Source organism: Rhinolophus hipposideros (genome assembly GCF_964194185.1).
Source record: "Rhinolophus hipposideros genome assembly, chromosome: 6".
NCBI classification, from domain to species: Eukaryota; Metazoa; Chordata; class Mammalia; order Chiroptera; family Rhinolophidae; genus Rhinolophus; species Rhinolophus hipposideros.
The window spans coordinates 44,091,567-44,116,052 of record NC_138052.1 but is presented as its reverse complement, the minus strand read 5'-3'; the positions used below and the strand labels follow the sequence as shown (position 1 = coordinate 44,116,052).

Here is a 24,486-nt window from a genome sequence, read left to right as displayed (position 1 = left end):
GTGGAACAGTTCTAAGGAACTCAAACATATAAATAACCAGAATTATAAGTACAATGCTTTAAACATAAAAACTAATGATAAGAAACTGATTCTGGCTTTACCACACTGTCTTTATATAGGTATGTGAGGATGAGAAAAACTGAAAAGTATTATGGATGCTATATCTGTGTCCCCCCCAGAATTCATATGGTGAAACCCTACCCTCTAATATGATGTTATTAAAAGATGTGAGCCTCACCTCTGAGGAGACTTTCGGAGGGGATTAGGATTAGAAGAAGTCATAAAGTTGGAGCCCTCATGAGTTGGATTAATACCCTTTTAACAATGGTGAGAGAGCTTGCTTCCTCTCTCTGCTCTCTACCATATGAGAAGGCAATGAGGAGTCAGCAGACTGCAACTAGAAAAGAGCTCTCTCCAGATCCTGACTATGCCAGAACACTGATTTCAGACTTCCAGCTTCCAGAACTGTGAGAAATAAATTTCTGTTGTTTATAAGCCACCAAGTTTATGGTATTTTGTTACAGCAACCCCCATTGACTAAGACAAAATGATAGAAGTATTTGCCAGTGATATTACATGTGATGCTTGGAGAGTTAACTGGCATTAGCAAAAGAAAATATGAATTCTTAAGAATCATAAAATTCAAATGATTCAGAGAGACATCATTTTTACAATATGATTTATATAATATTCATCCTAAAAAAATATCTAGGCCTGGATTTTGACAACAAAAACCAGTGTCTACTCCTTATTGAATAAAGATAAGGGAAGTATCTTTTTGATGCTGAGTGCTTTATATCTCCGATTGCATTGGCATTCCCTAGTGACAAATTTGGACTTTTGACCATTTCTTTTCAGGCAGATATGTGCTTTGTATCAAGATGTATGATGAGAAATATTAACTAGACTTATTGTGGTGATCATTTTGTAACATATAAAAATATTGAATTATTATGTTGTACAACTCAAACTAATATAATGTTGTATATTAATTATACCACAATAAAAGAAAAAGAAAAAGATAGTAGCATGGGAAGTTTGAATAGGCCATACCTGGCAGCTGTTCCATTCACTCACAGGTCACTAGCCACACCTAAGTGTCAGGAAATCGGAGCAGAAGGGCCACTGAGAGACACAGTATTGTATAAAATGTATTCTTAACCAGGATATGCCATCTTAGTAGATGTCCAGGGGAAATAAAAAAAAGAAATGTTTACTAAAGGCATAGATAGATTGTGTAACGCAAATTTTTTGTCTCTTTCTAAAGCCTTGTCAAAGACTCTCTTTCCTTTGATCTGGAACATATCACAATGGAGGAAGAGAGTGTATAGAGGGAAATCAGGAGGAGAGAAAAGAGAGAGAGATGACGCTGTTCAATATTGAAACAATGGCATTATGCTAGAATCCCTTTACAAAGTAATTCTGCAGTTTAAATTATACATTGTGGGTAAAATCATCCTATAACAGAAGAAAATGGGGTGTCTCATCATTGCCTTGAAAAGTAAGAATAAATGTATTTATGTAGAATATAATAAGACTGTCCAGATTTGACTATAGCTTATTGTCTTTTAGCCTACGAAATCACCTTAAATTGTCTGTTCTCGAGAACCAGAAGAGAAAATAATAATGCCTTCCTCTCGTTAATAGAAAATGTCATAAAGTGATACAATATGTATATACAGTGGTATCCCCAGGCAGACAATGTAAAATCAAATACCCTACTCTTGTCAGAGGCACCTGATATAATCTACATAACATCTTACTTTTAAGGGAGTTTCTGACTACTCTAAAAGTCAGTCAGCTCTGAAAGCAATTTAGTATTTTGGCAGTTGGTAGATTTGGTAGTTTGGCAGATGGTAGATTAACTACCATCATCACTACCTGTTTATACCTAACTCTAAAAGCTCAAAAAATAAGCAAATTCACCCACATTTAGTAGATTTGGAAAGTGGATTTAGTGGTTTGGGGTTTATTATTTTCTGAACATAGCTTAGGCATAACACAGACTGTAATGAATTTAGACTAATAAAAGTATCTCTACAACTACTTTTCCTCGCTCCTGTGTTGCTTACACATTTGGCAGTAAATAAGCGTTTTATTTCCTTCATACCAGGTATCCTGCAGAGATTGAGAACAATAAAGATCCCTGGTATAAAATACAACAGTTTCTGACAACTAGTAGGTAAATTTTTATTTATTGAAATTCTCATTTATTGAATTTCTTTCTTCTTAGTATGAGGTGAATAAACTTAATGAAAAATTTGCATGGTATAAATAATATTAAAATATACTAATTATGACAATTCCAGAAAACTCCAGAGTGCACTGGATTATAGAATAAAAGGCTATTTCCAGGTGCTACAACTATAGCCTTTATCCTTTTTACCTAAACATCTTGGTGATTGCTAAAATCAGGCAGCAGAAATACAATAGCATGAGGGAAAAAAAAGATTCTGCAGCCAGGGGAAATTTCCACACCTATGTATTACAGAACCATTAGGTATATAAGTACCACAGATTAGGCAGAATGAAAGCAGATCAACAAACAGTTGTCATGTTCTTCATATTATATATGCTCTATGGCCTGTTCCTATAGTGAATCAGCACATTCTTCTAGCACATAGCAAATTGGGGGTATGCTTCGTGATCATTCCTTTAGCAGAATTTTTTTTCAATTATAGTTGACATTCACTATCATTTTATATTAGTTTCAGGTGTACAGCATAGTGCTTAAACATTTATATAATTTATGAAGTCATCCCCCACCCCATAAGTCTCCTTTAGCAAATTTACTGGCTACCTAGTGTATTACAACCCTTGTTCTAAGCACTTATAGCAGGAGAGGAACAAGTTCCTGTTGTCATGCAGCATGCATACAAGTGGAACAAGACAGAAAAGAAACACATAAGCAATTGATAATTAATATGCTTAGGCACTCACTCACCAGCTATGACAAGATTCAAAGTGTGAGTGTGGGAATTGATAAGTGAGGGGAAGTGTAGGAAAACATCATCTATTAGGGAGGAAATCAGAAGCTAGGCTGTGATATGTCTTATGCAAATGGTTACTGGCTTCCAAATGGATGAGAAATTTGTTAATAATAATAGTAAGAGTTCAGATGAAGGAGAAGATTGTCCATCAGAAAACAAATCTTTAATGAGAATGTCAGAAGATGATTGCTATACCAGAAAAAGGAAAGGGTGACACAGCTAAAAATATCTTCAAAGGAAGAGTTTTTGATTTGTTTGTGTTTGGGGAGAATTATTTGCATGCTTTTTTTTTACACAAGGTTTTATCACTTCTGGAATATGGTGAGATGGGGTGAGAATAAAAACACCAGGCCCATCCACACTCCTGACACTGACGTTTTTGATGTTAAAATAAATAGCCCCCACTTAAGCTGACAGCAAGGAACGGAATTCCCCAGAGGCCTATATATTTCAAGTGTAGTGAGACAGAGCAGGTTTCTCTTGACACCATAGGACACGTGTGTCTAGAGCTTCCACTTTCTGAATACATACCTAGCAGACAGAAATAAAACGCATGATTTTAAGGGTCTTCAGGCAGAAGTGTGGAAAACAAATAGCAACTTATTCCTCCCACCTACAACGCAGCCCACCCACCAAATCGTCCGTTGAGCAAATCAAAGAGATCTCATCAGCTCATTATTAGGAGCACAATAATTGCCAAAATCAATCAACTCCAACTTAGTAACATTATCTAACAGTGGTGGCAAAATATTTGCTCCAAAACAAAAACAATAAAAAATGGTTGTCCAACTCATTGGTTTCCCTTCTATTTTCTTCTTGTTTCTACTATTGCTCTGCAAATGTCTTGAGATTAGTTGCCTGTTCCTTACACTTTACACATAGCTGTACATTAGTATGAGGTGAATAAACTTATCCCCCTTATCCACGAGGTATACGTTCCAAAACTCGCAGTGGATGCTTGAAACCGAGGATAGTACTGAACCTATATACGTATACTGTTTTTTCCTATACATACACACACACCTATCATACATTCTAGTGTGTACATTAGGTACAGTAAGAGATTAGCAACAATCACTAATAATAAAATTGAAGAATTGTAATAATATACTGTAAAGTTATGTGAATGTGGTATCCCTCCTCAAAATATTTTATTATACTGTATTCACCCTTTTTCTTCTTGTGATGATGTGAGATGATAAAATACCAAACTTTTTCCTGAATCTGTGTAAATATTCTTGCAGTAAATGGCTTGGTGTCACTTATTTCAGGGGAGCCCTTGCTGAACTCTTTGTATAGGCTCAATGCTTTCTGTCACAACAGGTTGCCCTCAATCAGAACAAATTTCCTGTTCATGTTTTCCACCCACATCTTTAATGCCTTTTCCACCTTAACTAAGCACTTATCACACACTGTGGCCATAACTTTTGAGTTTGATGTGCAGCAGAAAACAAACATGAATTGCTTTTTTCCTTCTTCACAACTTCGTAGATAGGAAATTTGCAGATAGAAAATTTGATCATAGCAAGCTTAGTGTATGATTTTTTCTTTCCTTTATTAAGTCAAGAACTTTCACTTTTTCACTTAAAGGAAGAACTTTATGGCATCTCTTTGGCATATCCGAATTGCCAGCATAATTACTCTTGCCCTTTGGGGCCATTATTAAGTAAAACAAGGGTTACTTGAACACAAGGACTCTGATACCAGGACAGTCCATCTGATAAGCAAGATGGCTACTATGTGACCAAGGGTTGGGAGCACACATAGCGTGGAGACGCCGGAAAATGGGATGACTCAAATCCAGAGTGAGATGGAGCAGGATGGGCAAGATTTCCTTATGCTATTCAAAATGGCATGCCATTTAAAACTTATGAATTGTTTACTTCTGGAATTTTCCATTTAATATTTTCAGACCTCAGTTGACCTTAGGTGACTGAAACTGCAGAAAGAAAAACCGCGGATAAGGGGGACTATGCTACTTCTCTTTATTTATGTCAAATATCTTCTGTAAGCTATAAAATGTTTGATATTGTTAAATGGACTGAAAGATGCATAGAATTTTGCTGAGAAGGGATGCAAGTCAGATTCCTGCAAGGGAAAATTCTTTGCACTACAGTCTTCACTTGACTTGTCACTACGCTGTGTGGGGGAGAGAAACTGGTAATTCATACATTGTCTATTAATAATACATCAAATGGATGTTTGACACTACAAAATAATTGTGAACTTTTAGGCATGATAATGGGCTTGAGTTATATTTTTAAGTCTTTATAATTCAGAGACATGCTAATGCATTTTTGAATGAAATGATACAATGTCTGGACTACGTTTTAGCTAATTCAAGATGGGAAGGACCATACAGATGAAACAAGTTTATCTATATGTTGACAAGAGTTGAGGCTGAGTACATAGGAGTTTATTATACTTTCTTTGTATTTTTGTATATGTTTGTAATTTTTCATAACAAATGTATAATTTAAATGAACAAAATAAATGTAACAGACCTTTTCTACGAATCATGAATGAAACATGCGGCCCCTGACATGGTTTGCACAGAACCATGACAGTGTTAGTTTAGTTCCACTTTACTTTTCTGTTCTATACCTAAGAATATAAAATTTGAATCTCATAAATATACATAATTTCCCTTTTCCTCATTGTTCTTTTCTCGGTGTGTTGCAGGAATCATTTTTTAAGGAAACTTTACCTTTTCCGAACAAGATAGGACTGTAAAGTGAATGTTCTGTAGAGTGACAACATTTTCCAAACTCCCTTTGGGAAGAAAGAAAGTTCAACAGCTCTTCTCTTCATGGCCAAATTACTCTGCTGCCCACCAGTTTTCCAAAATTTCCCCAAATGCATAATTTTTCTTCTGTTCCTTGTTTCAACTCTAGAGTGAGGTTATAGTCACTCCCGCCCATTTTTTTTCCTAAACAGCTGCACACCTACACACACACACCTACACACACACCCTCCAGTGCTGTCCAGAGGTGAATGTTGCAGGCTGACATTTGCCCCTGACAAGCTCCACTGGGGCAGGTAGGCACGGGGGAGAGACGGAGCAAGGAGGGAAAGAACCTGAGTGTGGTGCTGCCCTTTCTCACTCTCCCCCTCTTCTCCCTCCTGTTCTCATCCTCCCCCCCCCACACACACACACACCTACCCCTACCACCTTCACAGGATCCCTTCTCTTCCTCTCCTCTCCTTGTCTTCAAGCCCTGGTCCTCTCCCTGCCCCACCTCCTCCCCGATCCCGCGCTTCTCTCCGGTTCCCTTGCCAGACAGCTGGTAGAAAAAGGGCCGCCGCAGCTGCCACCGTTCAAGCTGCTGCAGCGGCTGCAGCGGATTTCTGTCTTCATCACCCCGCCCACGCCCGGTCTGGTCGAAGTCGCGCACAGGCCTGGAGATGAGGGAGGGGGGAGAAGGTGGTGTGGCGGGGAGAGGGGAGGGAGTAATGGGAAAGACACAAAAACAGCTTCCAGGCGGCGGGCGCGGCTTCACTGCGCAACTGGCAGGAGGGGTCTCTCGGTCAGGGGCTGGGCAGCCGCCCCTGAGACTGGGTTTCTAGCTGGCAATTCAGTGGGGCCATTTACTACCGAGCCTTCGTGGTCTGGGTGGCATCAGCTGGTGAGGGCAGATGCCAGCCTAGCAGCACCTTCTAAGCAACCACAGCCCAGGAAACCAGAGAAATCAGAAAGAAAGAGAAGCCCAGGAGGAGAAAAGGGCTCCAAGGAGCCCAGCTTCTCAGGGTTCCCTGAGGTGCTGGTGGAGACCCCTCACATGGTAGCAAGTAAGTGCCTTTTTCTTGCTGTGTGCAGTCCCAGGACGGTGATAGCCGCCATCTGCGGCCAGTCTTTCCCACCCATCCCATGCCAGCCCCACCCCATACACTCCCCTAGGTCCCCAGCAGGAGATTAAGGTTTTGGACATAAATTAAGAGAGCTACTTCCTAGAGCAGCAGTGGCCTGTGGGTGTTTGTTCTGCACTGAATGTGTGGTCAGTTTTCTCATCCCACCAGGTAAGCTTCTGAAAGCAAGACGTTCTGTTAGTGTACAATTTCTAGAAACCCTGTATGGCAGTGGTTTTTAGGTTACATGACACAATGATAGAACCGAAGGAATAAAAATTTATGCAGGATGGAGTATACATCTAAGGAATCTTGTCTTTTATTGTTAAGTAACTTAGTGTTTTCAAGAATGGTGCTTTTCATGTAAGAATTGACAGTATAAAATTAGAGGCATGACTATGAATGGGAAATGGTGTGCCCAGTTTAAAACATTGGGCATTTTGGTATTGTTTGGATCAACAGGTTTTTTGATTGTTTTTCATTGTTTAGCTCTGAAAAATGCATACCTTCGGGAGATTTTCTTTTAGAGGCGATGATGTACGCATTGTGACTGGTTATATGTTGCCTCCAAAGTTAGGATATCAGTCAAAGCAGGACCAATGATGACTACAGGTGGAAAGGCACATTAACGGGCTCCTCTTAGTAATGGAAATGATGAAGGCAAGTTTGGATATTGGTCAGAAAAAGCTCTTGAAATAGGAAGGAGTTTCAGTGGTGCTTTCTTTGGATGTTTTTTCTTCCTGGCTATCTTTCAGAAGAGTAGTCCATGGTAAAATAGAAGGAAGCTGGGCCCTACACTAAACAGAATCCTGGGCACCAGACCTGCCCTGATGAGCCCTAATTGAAGTTACTTAATTACTCCACCCATGCGGAGTAATTAGCCAGTAATTACCTAGCTAGTCAGTGATGAGCTGGAAGTCCAATGAAGAAAACTATGGGATTTGGATTGATAAAACTTGATTTTCATTTTTGTGAAAATGAAGCAAATGCTTTAACTTTTGATTAAGCCTATTTTTCTTATTTTAAAATGACACATCAAAAATTTACACATCTTGGTAAGGACTAAATGACAGAGGTTGCATGAAGGGTTTTGTGAAGGTAGTGTCATGTGTAACTATTGCTTGTAAAAGGAATTGTTCTGTGTTTTTATCCATTTTATTATTCTAGCTCTCATCTTAAGTGTAGTTCAATAGAGGAATAAAAGGGGCTTTTATTGGTCTCACTAGAATGCACTAGAGGATGTGAAATTCAAATGCAAGTCATGATCTCTTGCCACCTGTACACTTTAAAGTATATTCTAACCTGGGAACTTCCATCCTCACAAAATTGTGTGCTTTGCCTAACAATTCATACTTAAACACCTTTGGATACTCTCAAAATATGCTTTTCACTCTCTTTTAAGTTTTAAATTTTGCGTTAGGGTATGTAGTCTTCTTAGGGATGAAACCATTGAGTATATTGGATATTGCTGAATTTAGTTGGTCCATTAATTAATATATGATTAATTATAGGTATAAATTAATATACGATTAATTATAGGTATAAATATTTGACTTTTGACTGCTAGGATTCATTAAAACCCTGCACTCAGAGAAGTACTGTGAGCCCCCTTTTTCCCATCAATGTGTTTAAAACAATAGGAGAAAAACCTAAAATTGGACGTAGGCTCAGGAAAAGAGACCAACAGATCCCAGGTGACCAACAGATCCCAGGTGACCAACAGATCCCAGATCCTGGGGCCTGTGGGCAGGCCCCAGGACCTGCCATTGCATATCGATCTCCACTAAGAGTGGGAGGTAGAGCCAAACACCTGGGAACTCGGCATCCTGTCTCACAGCCTCCTGTGGGAGAAGTTCTGGTAGGAAAGGTGATACATACTCCAGTAAATGTTGACCAGGGAGGATAAATACAGTTCTGAAGCACAATGGAAATGATAACAAGAATATTTTACTCAATCCCTTACTTAGGGAAGAAGTATTCTACTAGATCTCGTTATGACAGGATCTGTGCCACAACTGGAGCACTCAGAGACTGACTCATAATCCTATTCCTACCACCATAGACTGTCTCTTGAAAGTTTATAGTGAAGGTATTAGCATAGAAGGAACATTCTTGATTTCTGAGAGTCCGGACCCATTATTTCCACTAACCAATATAAAGATTGGTCAGTTGTGACAGGACATCTCTAAACCCTGCCCACCCTGACTAGTTATCAGTAATGCACACTCAGCCATTATCCAATGACACTAACTTGTACAGACAGATCTCATTTTTCCTTTAATTGGCCCCTTTTATTCTGTTAGTGTGTGCAAACCAAGGCCAGGTAAGCAAGGTCTCGCCTCCACAACACTGAAAGAGGGAACGTTTAAGGTTGAAGAGACAATTTTCATCTGATCACTTCTAGGGATGTTTTCCAGCTGATTCGTAGCTCTTGGCCCAGCTGGGATGGTGATTTCCATGTATTTGTTCAATCATTGCTATTTATAAACCAGGCTATTCTGGTTATACTCCATGTTGATAGAGGACCCCTGTTTGTCTGACAAACAGATATTCCCGTTGTATACACAGTATTTCTGTCTGAATTGACTCGGCCTGCTGCTGGCTGAGGATAACTAGCTATGTGGTAGCAGCCAGGTGCTAAATCACCTATATCAGCATCAAACAAGAGCTTAATGAAATGCTGAAGCCACAGACCTGCCCAGGGCAATGCAGTTTTTAAAAGTCTAAAATTAGGACAGGGTATTGGTTTAAACCTAGAACATCAGAGGATACTGATTTGGGGGCCATAGTCCCTGGTTAAATGTGTGGTGTTGAGTGGAATATTCCTTCCCTTCTGCTCTAAATGCCCGAGTGAGGCTCTGGGTCCACCAGCCTTTCACTCTCTGAGTTCTTCCAAAGGCTGCATCGTCTAAGCATCTGATTACAGGTTGTAACATTGGCTCTAGTTCATATCTAGTCTTGCCCTAATGTGTTTCAAGGCTCCTTTCTGGCTTCTCCGAAATTTGAGAAGTGGTCGGGTATCTATGTGTTTGGTTCCGTGTTTGAAAAGCTAGAGTAGTTTTGGGGGTGGGACTAGATCCTGGAAAAGCAGACCAACTATTCAAGAGTGATCAAGAGCAGAGGTAGATAGCCAGCTTTAGGAGGCCTTCAGGGTTCCGATGAATATGCCTGTCCTGGATTTTTTTTTTTAACTTTATATTCCACAGATCCAATAGCATCTAAAACCATAGGTCAGAAGGTCTCAGGATTGCTGTTCAATATGAAAGTTAAATACATAACAAGGTCTCCTTTGTAATACTCTAACAGGGGCAACAATACATTCTTCCCTCTTGAGCTCTTAAATGGCCTCTGGCCAGATTTTTCTTGTCAAGAGACTGACTAGGGTCACAGAACAGTCAGTTCTGGATAGATTCTGGCCTTTCCCCAACATGCTTGTTTTGGTGGGCTGGACAGGCACAGCTTGGAAATTGTTGTCATATCCATAGAAACAAGGGACCCTACTAGTGAACCATGAGATTGCCATAGAGAAGCTCAAGTGGGCGTACTTACCGCCGAGGCAGCTTTTCTTCCTGTTCTGGGAACCCCTTCCCTATCTCCATTGCCTTGCCAGTCATAATGGCTCACCCTGGTGAGACTCTGTCTCCCACAGAGACTTACTGTCCTACATCCTCTCAAGGCACTGAAACATCCTCTGAGCTTTCCTTGGGCACATTCTTGTAAGTGAATTTGAGACTAGGCGCTAAGACTTTGTCATACAGATTGCTTCCCCTCAGTATAAGTTGTACCATTCTGCATGCATATGACCTGCACTGCTCCTCCCCAGAAAGACATTTGCAAAGACCTCAGCTCTTGATTATTTTAACAAACCACCACTAGAATCCAAGTTTACCAGATTTTGAGGGGAATTCAGTTCTCATAAGAGAACTTTTTAATTTGGGGAGAGGAGAAATCTGCCCCTTTGGCTTTTGCTTGTGCTTGTTTATTTACAAGACTGTTTTCCTAGTTCTGGAATCTAGAAGACTTGATTCAAAATTCTTCAGAAATATATAAAAACAAAATGCCAATACGTACTTATGTTTTTAAGAAAATTGTTTACAATTTTCCTCTGTAAAATGACATATTCTAGGAATGGGTTGGCTGAGATTGTGAGTGAGGCAGTTGAGTCCAGAATTAAGTGGATATGTTGAAGCCAAAATAGGCTGACCTGGGAGCAAAAACAGCTGCAGGCAGAAACCATGTCCAGGGACAAAGGAGAAATATCAATTAAGGCAGGCCAGATAAACTGTATTCCAGGAAGAATTAAAGAGTAGGAGTCAGATAATCAAAGTTACACAGGAAGTAAGTAGCTCAAGTGGAAAAATAATCCCAAAGCAGAAAAGCAAGTAGGTTCAAGTAAAGGGGAACAGACAGCTGCAAAATTCCAAGTGAATAAATACCATTCTGGTCAGTCTGTCCATTAGTCCCAAGCCTTCTGTAACTAAGCTTTCCATTTCTGGATTTCAATAATACATACATGGTATATTGCATTCAAGTAGTATACACATATTAACCAGAAAGCAATTGATACCTTTCCAGTTTTTTTCCATAGATACAGCAGTTCAGTTCCTTCCAGGGAGGAAACATATAACGCTATGTATGAAATCCTTATACAACGTGTTATTCAAAGGTGAACAATGCCAGCCATTCTCAACATTACATTTTTCAATAAATAATTTATTTTGGGATTCTTTCCAAAGGAGCACAGATATATCACATTCTTCATGATTACTAAATAGTGTTTTCTGATAGCAACCAACTAGAATTTATGATATTAGTTCCTTGGGTGGACACTTTGATTGTTTTCAGTCCTTAAAATTCGAAGTATGTTGTGATTAACATCTTTGCAAATGTGACTTCTCAAACTTCAGCAAGAATATTCATGGGGCAGTTTAATTTGGGGGCCAAGGAGTATGTGTAAGATTGTTTTAAAGCTGTTGACCATCAGTACTTCAGAAAAAAATGCACTTATTCACTCTCTCACCAGAACTGTGACAGGGGGCCTTTTGCTTTCATATCCTAGCTGGTCAAAGGTCACATCCATTAGGAGAGTCTCAATTATGTCTCTGAAGTTTTATTGTTCCAATTATTGATTGTTTTAATCTTATCCATATCTTTCAGAATCTCATGAGTTTCAGTCCTCTTCTTGATAGCCTTCTCTTTCCTAAAAGACAATGATAATATTTTTTGTATTCTCCATAAGAAAAAAAAAATGCATCTAATATCATTTGAGTTCTAAACCCTGGAGAAAAAGAAAAGATGATAGAGATCTCTAAAGAAAAAGGCTCTGCATCAGAGAATTTAGCTCAGTCATCACGGAATGTGGGGAAAATGAAATATAAGTACTTCAGAATATATCTATAAAGTACAGTCGAATGGCCTCAATGAACGAAAATGTCAATCTAAATTGGTATTCACTAAAGCAGGTGTGGTTTCTACCTTCTCAGCAATATAGTTTCCATTTAATGATCACATTAAGTTTGTCTCTTTCACTTAAACATGCAGTATCTTCTAGTCCCAAGTTAACTCTTTTATCAGCCTTTTCATTGCTAGCATTACTTTTTTTAAATTTAAATTATCTGAATCTCATTGGTACAGTAGGCTTAAAGCATTGTCCATGGCTGATAGAAAGTAGAATTGTTTCAGAATAGTTGGAAACTAGGTGAGAAGTCATTTTACTCTTTATTTCCTATTCCATGTCAGAATGAAATTGGCATTTGGGATTTGGGATATTATTTTTACTCTATGGGTCCATTGTCCATTTATTTTATTTCCTTGGCTTCATTTTTTCCTAATTTACATCACCTCGCTCTATGGCCTATACCATTCCATGGTAAGTACCATAGTAAGGTACCCTAAATCTTTTGGTAAATGAATTAGGAGAATAAATAAATATATGTAATCTGTTATAGAGTAGAACATTTCATAGTTCTCTTTGGCAAAGCTAATCCAGCATCTGTTTTTCATCCCTAGGATTCAATCTAGTTTCCCAGAAAGCAGAGAGGTTGATTAGATGCTGTAGTTTCATTCCCTACTGTGGGAAACATGAAAGTGAGGAGGCTGTGATTGCTCTGGATAGTCACACTTTGTCCCCACAGCCTGACTACATTACTGGCAGGCCATTGCTTGGGGATCAAACTGAGGGACAGAGGAAGCAATAGGGAGTGGGAGAAGGAGACATGGAAAACAGTGACTTTTGGCAACCTCTTTCTTCACGGCCCTTCATCATCTCTAAGAAGATGCAGCTGCAGTTGTTGATACAGAATACTAGCCACACAGCCTCTTCCCTGAGAACTAAACTACGCAGACGCCAAACATTGGATCACTGATTGTGTGTCTGGGTCATTTATCATCCAGCTCAGGATGCTTTGGAAAAGGAAAGAAAATGCCATGAAAAATTAGTTCTCAACAACAAGCATAAACCCAACTGTCCCCAGAACTCATGACTCCTAATCGCACTACAGAAATATGAGATTGAATGTGCTGGAAACAAGAGGAAAGAGTGGAAGGATAGAGAGATTAGTTATCTTAAAGCAAACTGGGAGTAACAGGATAAGGTAGATGTCCCAACTGCATTTCTTTGATTTCAAATGTTAGAGCCGTTTTGCACCAGGACCGCTATGGCAGAATGGCGTAGGAAATTCTAGAGCTGAGGGAGAGAAGGAGCCCAAAGAGGTGAAAAGAATGTGGATCTTCTGGATAAGTGATGTTTTAAAACAGGTGTTTGCCTCAGCAATTGCGTATATGCTTTATCTCTCACACTTAGGATGTGAGACAACAAAACATACCCAAAGAAAATGTAATGATGTCTCTTCCTCTGCTTGCTTTATAAGGGTGGTTGGATGAAGCTTGGCTATCATACAAAAGAATATTTCTCTCTAGCAGGCTGCCTTACATTCATCTCATGGGACCCCTACCCATATTCTGAAATCATCTGTCTGGGTTGGGACACTTTCTCCTAGATTTTCAATATTAGCTCTAGGAGATTTCTAATACGCAGTCAAGAGCTGATATAATTCAAATCAGCTGCACTGAGAGGATTTTCTTTCCCTATAGCTCAGTAACAGTGTTGACCAGAGGCCACTATCCTATCACTTCTTGGTCCTCTCAGAGGTCCCAGCATTCATGAACTGCAGATTTGACACTGTCACTTCTTGTCAGCCACCCAGAGTCTGATACATTATTGAAGGTCTTGTACTCATCTCAAGCTAACCTGGGGCCAGACTAGGTGCTAGAAGTTTGTGGTTGGCCTTGTATGACAACTGGTTCAGAACTCTTTCATCTGGTCACAGATTCAGGGCATGGTTTGTGCATGTATGAGCTTAGTTCCAGCGCTCAGAAACTGGGCAACGATGAAGGTTCAAAGAAATCTAACGGACTCACTGGAGATTAAGAGGATGCTCAGGGAAGACGGCTGGTTGTGAATGGTCCCCAAGAGTTCCAGGAAGAGTTCCAGTTCTGGATTTTACTAAACAGAAATTGAGATCCGGTCTTGTATCTCAGGGGAGCCAGTTGCATCAAGGACTTCAGGGTTGAAAGGAAATTATAGAATCTGGTTGCATGATAAAACCTCCTGTGCATTCCATTGGGAAGTGGCAAAGGGTGCTTTTACTTGTTCAGCTCTAACATGGCCGCTGGCCAGGAATTTTTGGTCAAGGATCTGAGAGACTGGGTTCACCAGAAATACAACTCTAGGAAGATCCTGGCTCCTCTACAACTTGCTTGTTTTGTTGGCATAACAAGGGAGTAATTCAGAAATCTTAGAGGCCAATTTCACAAAGGAGTAGAAGTTTGAAAAACATCTGGAGAAATTGGAGACATTTAGTGGTTTGGAATGTTGGGTTAGACCACTTTCTCAAATTCACTGGTAGGAAACCAAAACCTTTGTTGTCTTAGAAGATTCAAGTAGAAATATTTAAGGCAGAATCAGCTTTGCTTTTGTCTTCCTGGCAACCTCACATTCTATTGTCTTTATCAGTGTCATAGTGGCATTTGTTCGTGAGTCAGGAGACTCTCACTGGGATCTTATCCCTGGTGATCGACATCCTTTCCTGGTGTTTCAACTGCCAGTAAGTTTTCCTTATGCTCATTGTTTTTAGTAAATTGGCCGTCAGATGCAGATAGGGAGACTGTTACCTGACACCCGTTATGGACTTCTAATCATATTGATTATGTCATTTGGAAACTTAGTGTCCTAGACTGCTCCCTCCTTCAAGAAGAGAGACATTAATTGTTATCAGATTATTAGAATACTGGGCACTCTGTAGAATCCAGGTCCATCAGTGTTGGAGATGGTTTTAATTTCAGTCTCATATTGCCCTGCATGACATATCAAACTGCAAGAACAATCTTTTAAAGGAAAATTGGAGCTCACTTTTAAAAATGTATCTGAAATTAAAATGTTAAAATAGAGAATTAATGATAAGTACAGATTATCAGATATATGGAGAGAGAGAGAGAGAGAGAGAGAGAGAGAGAGAGAGAGAGAGAGAAAGAGAGAGAGAGAAGAAACTTTATTGCAACTTCTTTCTTCAAGACAGCATATTTCAGTAAGGGGCTCCCAAGAGGTCTGAGAAGGGTTGTGACAAGGGAACTAAAGAAGGATAGTATTCAGCAATCAGAAAATGTGAAACCACCAAAAAAACACAGAACTTTGACCCAGAGTAGGTCAATCCTAGGTCAGGGACATATATTGAGGAGGCTTAGCCAAAATTGGCTGATCTTGGGACAAAACGTAATTGCAGAGAATGTAAAAACAAGACCTATAAATCAAAAGTCATTTTAGTTAGAAAAGAGCAAAACAATCTCAGGAGCAAGAAAAAAAGTTGGAAAAAATAAAGTGATAGCCACACTAAAGAGATGCGAGTACAAGAAAAATCTAAGCATATAAATCAGTAATGTGATAAATTAAGTGAAATCTGAGCCAGTTTTGGAGACTAGTGCTTGTATACTCACAGGAGTACATGGTCATTTTTTATCAGATGTTAGGTCTGTCCAGATGCCTGTCATTCAGTCCTTCCACCTAGAAATAATTATACTCTTGGAACCTCAAGTCATCAAGTAATAATTGTGACATGTTTTGTATTATACTTATAATAAAGGAAACATCATCAGCTTCCTCTAAACATTACTGGAATCTAGGACTCTAAAGAGATGTACGTTCATATTTATCTAGAAGTCATCAATTTCAACCTTTTAAGCTATATCTCAGGATAAGAAAATAATGGGACTTTGGGTTAGGGACAGGAGAGATGATTTATGAAGAGCCAAAACTTTTATAGTATGGTTGATTTATTTTTTCCTCTCAGAAATTTTGGGTTGCCATTCACAGCCCATTATTATGGTGTTTGCACATAGCAAGTTAGAGAGGAATTGTTAGAAGAGGAAGCAGATAGAAACAAACAGTTTGAAACCAGCAAGAAAAAAATATATGAAATTCTGATGATAAAGGAGATACAGATGAATAAAATGAAAAAATGTAAAATGCAGAACTTTTAAAAATTATTTAAGGATATCACAGTATCGCATTTGATTATAATTGAGTATTATTACTTTGATTTATTAGTAAGAAATTGTATTATGCATATTTTCTTTATAAATTCCAGAAAATATGGCAGTAATTTCAATTAAAAATGTGGTTAAACATAAAAAAATACAGTGTTTTAAAGGATTAAAAGTAGTAACAGCCAGTATTTATGGAGTGTGTAGTACTTGGCAGGCTCTGGTCTAGGTGCTTTACGTTTATCAACTCATGAAATACTCATATTACCCTAGGAGATAAGTACTCTTATTATTCTCATTTTATAGTTGAGGAAACTGAGGCATGGAGAAGTTAAGTGCCTTGCTCAAGGTCACTGTTAGAAAATTCTAAAGTCCAGATTTGAATCTAGATGATCTAGCTCCATAGCCAAATATTTATTGATTATGGAGCTAGATTTTTTCAAATATTTATTATAAAATATTTCAAACACATAGAAAGGCAGACAGAACTGCGCAAGAAACAACCAAGCACTCAACACTAGTCTTCAGCTGTTATTTTATAGTATTTTCTTTGTCACATATCTATCAATGCATTTTCAAACCATCCATCAATTCTTATTTTTTGATGTCTTTCAAAATAAGTTATAAGCACTAGTAGACCACACCCATTAACACTTCATAATTCATATAAGTAATTAGACTCTATTTATTTATGGCTTTTTAAAAGGTGAAACAAAGTAAAATGAACAAACCTTAAGGGTATCATCCTATCGGTTTTTACAAATGTATATACCCTTGTGTGCTCCAAACCTCTAACAAGATGTTCAACGTTACCACCACCCCAGAAAGTTCCATCATCCCTCCCAGTCAATTCCTACTCCACTCCTAGAGATTATCTTTGTGTGTTCTAGCACTTCATGTAAAGAGGATAACATAGTTTGTCTTTTTGTTATAAGGCTTCTTTCACTCAGTATAATGTTTTTAGACTCAGTCATTTTCATGTGTATCAGTAATTTGTTTTGTTGTTGTTGTTGTTGTTGTTGAATTGCATTCTATTGTATAAATATACCACAGTTTTTATTTTTCTTTCTATTTCTTGATGGATACCTGGGCTGCTTCCAGTTTTTTGGTAATTATGTTTTATATTTTTTTATGCTTCCCACAAATTTTCATTTCTCTTTCACTTTTTTCTTCTTGAAGATCTAAATTTACATCTGAAAATATCTTTATTGTGTCCTCATTCCTGAGGGGTATATTTGCTGTGTGAAATTCTAGCTTCATATTTATTTTTCTTTAAAGATACTGTTACATTGCCTTCTGGTATCTTTTTTATTGTGAGAAGCCAGTAACCATTCTTATCGTTGTCTCCTAATATATAATATGTTATTTTTAAGTAATGTCAATATTTTAACTGTGATATTCCTTATTAATAATTGACCCATGTGACTTGAAACATTTATTAGCAGTGATATATAAAATAATTTGCTTTCTAAACTGTTGTTTTTATCACAAATGTTAAATGATAGGTAGATGCTTTTCAATGGGCTCTGCTTGAAATCTTTCTATAAAGAATTTTACACATTTGCACATACACGTGATATTTTGTACTCCATTGATTTCAGCTATTTATATATCACGTAACTAACCATATACTATATATATGTAAATATACACATATATACACACATGTATTTATACTATATGTATATAAAGCATATGCACACAAATATACAGTTTAATTATATTTATTAAGCTCCAGATCCAGACTTCTAATTAATCTCTGAATTTTTACTTTTGGATATTTCAGATGCACGTCAAACCCAATAAATATGGAACATTATCTCTCATTCCCCTAATCCCTAAACTGGTACTTCTTCCATATTCCATAGTCTCTATAAAGTATGACAATCAGTCATACAATCCAGATCTTATAGACCTCACTGTCAGAACCAGTGATCTATGTACCTAGTTAGGAATCAACTATTAGGTTTTTTTTCAAAAAAATGTTATGAAGATGTTAAGAAGCATATCATTTCCTAGTTAACACCTGTTTCTATTTTAAAAATAATTGTACACACACACTGAAAAAAATCTATATATATAGTTGCAGAAGCATAAAAAATTAGTAACACTCCCTTATAAAGATATACTCTTTTTCAGCAGCTGTACCTGTGAAACACGTTGACTGCTTCTATTCTTAGCTATCAAAATACTACTCTGAACAATCCTGTGCACATTAATTAGTTTGAGGCTTAGCCATCGGTACGTTCCTACTGCTCAAATTGCTAGGGTAAGCTATGTATTTTTTTTTAAATTTAGAGAACTAGTGCCAGATTTCCTTCTAGAAAATTGTACCAATTTAAATTACCAAAAAAGTTTATTGAACTGCTTATTTCCTCACATCCTAGTCAGCACTTTGCTTCATTAAACTACAACTTCTATTTTAAATTATTATAAATTCATTTACTTAAGGTTTCTTTTATAAGTTTTGTTTGGTTTTCAATTTTTTCATTTTGCATGTAAATCATTGATCCATCTGAAATTTATTTGGATATAAGAAGTGTATGGAGCTATGGATAATGGGAACTGCCCAATTCTGAACATCACCATATGTGCCCCACAAACAATACAGTGCAGAAACACTCAAAAAACAAACCAACAACAACAAAAAAATCAGTACTGCACAAAACCCATACCATCAGTATAGCTAGAAGACAGAGAATGACCAAACTTCAAAACACCTGTAAAGTAAAAGTAAAACCCAATCTATTTATTCTCTCTCTCTCTCTCTCTCTCTCTCGCTCTCGCTCTCGCTCTCTCGCTCTCTCGCTCCAAAGGCTTTATAGAAAATTGGGACTAAATTTGATTTAAAATGACTGACCCTAATTCTCACCCTAATGGTGAAAAGACTGAAAAAAACAAACAAATTTTCCACGAACTTCCTCATAAATTATTGAATAACCTCTATTTTCCACTCTGATTTGAAATAAATTAAGTTTTTTTTGTAGATTCTATACTATACCAATGCTTCAAATTATGCTTATTGACAGTAACCAAACAGCCTGGCAGGGATGGAACTTTTGATAGCTTTAAACTCAACTCTCAATAATCCTAGATCTGGGCATCTACAGAAGAAAATGACGGAGGTGGGGGGGATGGGAAGAGGAGGGCTGACTAAATCACAGTCAAGATCACAGCCAATATCAAACGGCAGAACCAGTCCAGTGAGAATCAATGACACCAGCTCAAACCACCAAAAATATAGCACTGAACACTGCTACTGGCTCCAGACCACTCCCCACATTTCCAAAGTTGCTGCTGAAGCTTTGGCCTCCCTTTCAAAAGTGGATTACCAACTGCCCCTCTTATTTTGTGTCATTAAGTCCAAATTTAAAATCTTGAGCTGATGCATTTGACTGGCTTTGCCAAGGTCATGTGGTCACTTCTTAGATTCCATGAGACCCTGCACAAGTCATTATCTGCCTTATTTGGTCCTTTCCAAGTCAGTTGCCAGAAGTCTCCTTCATAATTCATACAATAACAAACTCCCTAAGTCTGTATAAGGGATCATCATACTGGGCAGCACCTCTTCCCCTCAAAATTATGCATGCTTACCTTAAATTTTACAAAATATTTGACTTTGACAACATTTATGTAAAGGTTATTTCCAGACAATTCCACCTGACATCAACTTGTCAGCTACTCAGTGATGCAAGTTAGTCTCTAAATTATCCCATTAAACCTGTTGTTTTTTTGGGGGGGATGTTTCTAAAGTAGCCCTACAGAGGTTATGAATTGTTTACCCTTGTCTAAAAAATTTACAACTTCTAACCACTTTTGTGGTGTAGTTTACAAGTACCCAAATTTAGCCTTAGCCACATCTGAGTTAGCATCTATCTTCATCACCCAACTAGCTCTGTCTAGAGTGATAGAGAAGTTATGAAACTCATCGATCTTTGTTTCCTCATTTGTAAAATGGTGATCACAAGGATATGTGAGAACATAAGATAATGGAATTAAAAACATCTAGTCTAGTCCCTAACAAATACTAGTCACTCAGTAATGTGACCATGATTATAATTGCCTTAATTATGATTAATATTGGCTAATTCTCAAATGCTTGAAAATCATTTTCAGGAGAATTATTTTTCTATAAGAATGTAACTCTCTTCTCCAGACTGGTGTTGGTTCTACTTTTAACTGATATCCAGGAGAGGTGGCTTGCACTTTCATCAATAATGTAAAATATTAGTGCAACTGGAACTTGTTACAGTCCAAGCCTGAGTTGGCTTTGATACAATTCTTGCCAAAAGCTTACTTTAGCTTTCGATTTTTTTAGGAGGGAAGCCTAATGGACAGATTTACTATTAAGCTTTCTATATTTTTCATACTTTAGCACTGTATTAAGATCACTCACCGGAAAGCATAGTGCTTGGACCATATTTTATAAGTCCCCCATAGAAATGCTTTCACTGAATTATGAGTTAATAATTAATAATTCATCATCTGCCCTTAGCTATCAAGAAGTTGGATGCATGCCAGTTCCATCTGATAAGTATTAGCATTTTTTGTCATACCATAGAAGAAAATGCCCACTATCAATTCATTCACATAGTCAACAACCCAAAGTAATTTCATTCAACATCAAAGTATACAAAAGAAGATTTCTATGATAACTGACTGAGTTGGAAGGAAGACTTAGCACTGATACAGTCCGTACTGTCGCTAAGACTTTCTGTATGTGGTCTGTTTAACTTTTATGACCTTGTGAAGCACATGGGGCATTCTCAAGTTTACATTTGAGGATATATGACACAGGCTTTGTCATGATACTTTGAAAAATATAATGTTCTAGTTGAGTATTTTCTGCTTCAACTAATGTATCATCCATTCTTTTAACTAGTCTATAGATGGTATTTTTTGAGTCTAATCAATGTTCTGATTCTATTTGAGGACCCTCCAGTTTAAGTACATGCCTTTTACATATGATCATGGATTACAGCAGAATAGAAAAGGGTTGCCTCCTCCATCTTCCTTCTTACAGATGAAGGTTATATAGCTTTCTGAGCAAGTACAAATCAGTATTGATTGATATTGTAATCACTATTAAGTAAAACCCCTTGGTAGTTTTCTCTGCTGCATAAGAAAAGATGAAACAGTGCCATTTGCGACAACATGGATGGATCTTAAGATTATTATGCTAAGCGAAATAAGTCAGAAAAATTCAAGAACCATATGACTTCACTCATATCTGGGATATATAACTGAAATCAACAAAGGAACAAAACAAACAAAGAAACAAAATCTCGTAGACAAAGACAACAGTTTAGTGGTTAGTAGAGGGTAAAGGGGGAGGGGTGGTAGTTGGAGAGGGTAAATGGGGTCAAATATATGGTGATAGAAGGAGAACTGATTATGGGTCGTGAACACAATGTGATATATAGGTGATGTATTATAGAATTGTACACTTGAAACCTATGTAATTTTATTAACCATTGTCACTCCAATACATTTAATTAAAAAAAATCTCTACTGTTCTTTGGTAGATAGGAGATTTTGGTCCAAATTTCAAAATCATACATATATTCATTTTACCTATTATTCTATTAGATTTGGCCCATCATTCTAAGATATAAAAACTTTATCACAATAAAATTTTTGTTTACATCCTACCCATTATGTGCCAAACACTATAGTAAGCATTTTAACCCATATTATTTTATCCTTATTTAACTGAAAGAGGAATCCCAGTTTTATGACTGATAGATTGAAGACTATTAATTAATTAGGCTGTGATCTCTCAGAACATTAGTAACAAAATTGAGCATTTGAATGCAAGTTTATCTAATTCCAAACTTCATATTTGTTTTCTTTGTTTATAGTAGTCTATAATCATGAGTTATTAAGAAACTATTTAATATATATTCAAGGAGCCCATGTAAGGAATATAATTTTGAAAGCTCATTAAATATTTTAAAGGAAGAAGACTTCATATATAAGAGCAAACTTCAATTATGTGTGACGTGTTCATAAATTGTACGTATTCAAAAAGTTTTGACTCCCCTCAACAAAGTTTGATATGTGAGGTGTTCCTATATATGTGTTTGTGTTACATATGGTGAATATAAATAATTCTTAATAAGCTTTTCATATATAAGTTTTGTGCATGATACTGAGCAAGATATTTAGAAAATAAGTAAATTTTAAGATGGGCAATTCTTAGTTTTCACACCATTAGTCTGGAAAGAGAGTTCTAAGTAGATACATGTTAATATTCCTTTTCTGTATTTCTCTCTTTAAAGTTGCTTCACATCCCATCCTTGTAACGTCCCTTAAGCAAGCATAAGCAGCCATTGCTATTGTGAAAAATCCCTCTCTGGTTGCAAATTACTGAACCAAGGGGAAATAAATCCATAGGCTGGGCTAGACCAATTAACAGTATCTTTTTTATTTACAGTTTTTGAGATAGAGGTTTTTGAGGTCGGCATATGGTGGGAACTTAAACTGAAAAAGTCAAAGTTGAGGCTAGGATAGCATTTGTCCCCCAACCCCAAAATCTCTAACAACATTAGAACTCTTTCATTACAAGGGAGAAATGAAAACAGACGATTTTATTAAAAGAAAAAGGATTCAGTGGATAAGTAAATGAAACAGAATGAGTTAGTCAATGACCTTACAAACTAAGTCTAATATTAAGTGTAACAAAACCTGATTTAATAACTCAAATTTCTAAAAAACTCAGCAATTATCTTTGAGTGCATGTTTGCTGTTCTCCTTTATTTATATCCTAAACTTGTGTAATTCAAGCTTTTCCTTCATACAGTATACTCAAATTTTATATAGAACTAAAGAAAATACATTTCTTGCAGGTGCAAAATTGGAAATGGCTTCCCCAGAACCTAAAAGCCTTGTCCCCTTCACCAGAGAGTCTCTTGAGTTTATGGAACAGCGTATTGCTAAAAAACACAGTGAGGAACACCAAGAAGAATTAAAGCCAAACACTGATTTGGAAGTTGGAAAAGAGCTTCCATTTGTTTATGGAACTCTTCCTCAAGGAATGGTGTCAGAGCCCTTGGAAGATGTGGACCCATACTATCAGAATAAAAATGTAAGGATTAATTGAATTTATTGTGACTACATTTTTATTGTTTTATTTTGCACACATGCAGACAATGTAATTAAGATATCATAAAAAGAGAAAGAAGAATAAGCTAAAAAGTAATTTTAAGTTATAGAAAACTGCATAAGAAATTTCACACATACTTGAGATTTTTATCAAAAGTGATAAAAATGCTTGCCTGGTTTGTTAACTTATTTGGGGTTACTTTACTTAGCAGTAGGTTATCCTGCTATGCCTTAATATAATAATTTGTTTTCTGGGAGTATGATGATTGGCTATTTCAAGTTAGTGATTTTAAAACAACTATAATATAAAACTTCCATAATATGTACAACAATTTCAACTGTTCAACTTGATGAGCTCACTGAGTAGTTAGGAATATGAAGCCAAACTAAGTTTTATTTTTCATTTTTATTCATTCATACTTTCACATCCTATTTTATCTCCACAATGACTTGAGAACCTAATAATATTTGAACAATCCAAGAACAAGCACAGAATGATAAAAAAATCAGAATATGTACACATTAAACTATTTAAAAAAAAGAAAAGAATATGTTTAGGAAAGGCAGAGATCTGTGTGGACTGACAGAACTGGAAAGGCCTTCATTAAAGAAATAGAATTTGAGTTACAACTTGGGGAACACTTCAAATTTTAACAAAACAAAGGAAAGATCTTCTGTAACAGTCAAGAGCAGAGATTAATTCTGGAATAGGAAGAAGACAGGGTGATGATAGAACTGGAACCCTTGCAACTGTATTGCAAGTTGTGGGAAATAAGATGAGATAACAGAGATGTCAATATGGGTTTAATGTGGTGGCCAAAAGAGTGATGAGATGAATGCAACATTTAAGTAAGTTTAACCTGGAGGTTTCTCAATTATAATTGCATGGAAGAGATAGGATCAGAGAAATGAAAGAGTAAAAGTAATCCAAGCCTGAATTCCAAAGGCCTGGATTATACGACTGTCCAGGGAAAAGGGAGGTAACAAACCTGAAAAGAAACAGCAGGAT

At 37.1% G+C, this 24,486-nt stretch overlaps 1 protein-coding gene across 1 annotated transcript in view; it reads left to right on the top strand.

Moving 5' to 3' along the window:
- Window positions 1–6,435: 6,435 nt before the first annotated feature.
- SCN7A (sodium voltage-gated channel alpha subunit 7) overlaps window positions 6,436–24,486 on the top strand; it is an 81,562-nt gene continuing 63,511 nt past the window's right edge. The window contains exons 1-2 of the mRNA XM_081051447.1: window positions 6,436–6,779; window positions 23,222–23,460. Of these exons, the coding sequence (XP_080907573.1) occupies window positions 6,770–6,779; window positions 23,222–23,460 (249 nt within the window). The 5' untranslated portion in view covers window positions 6,436–6,769. The remainder of the gene's footprint in view (window positions 6,780–23,221; window positions 23,461–24,486) is intronic.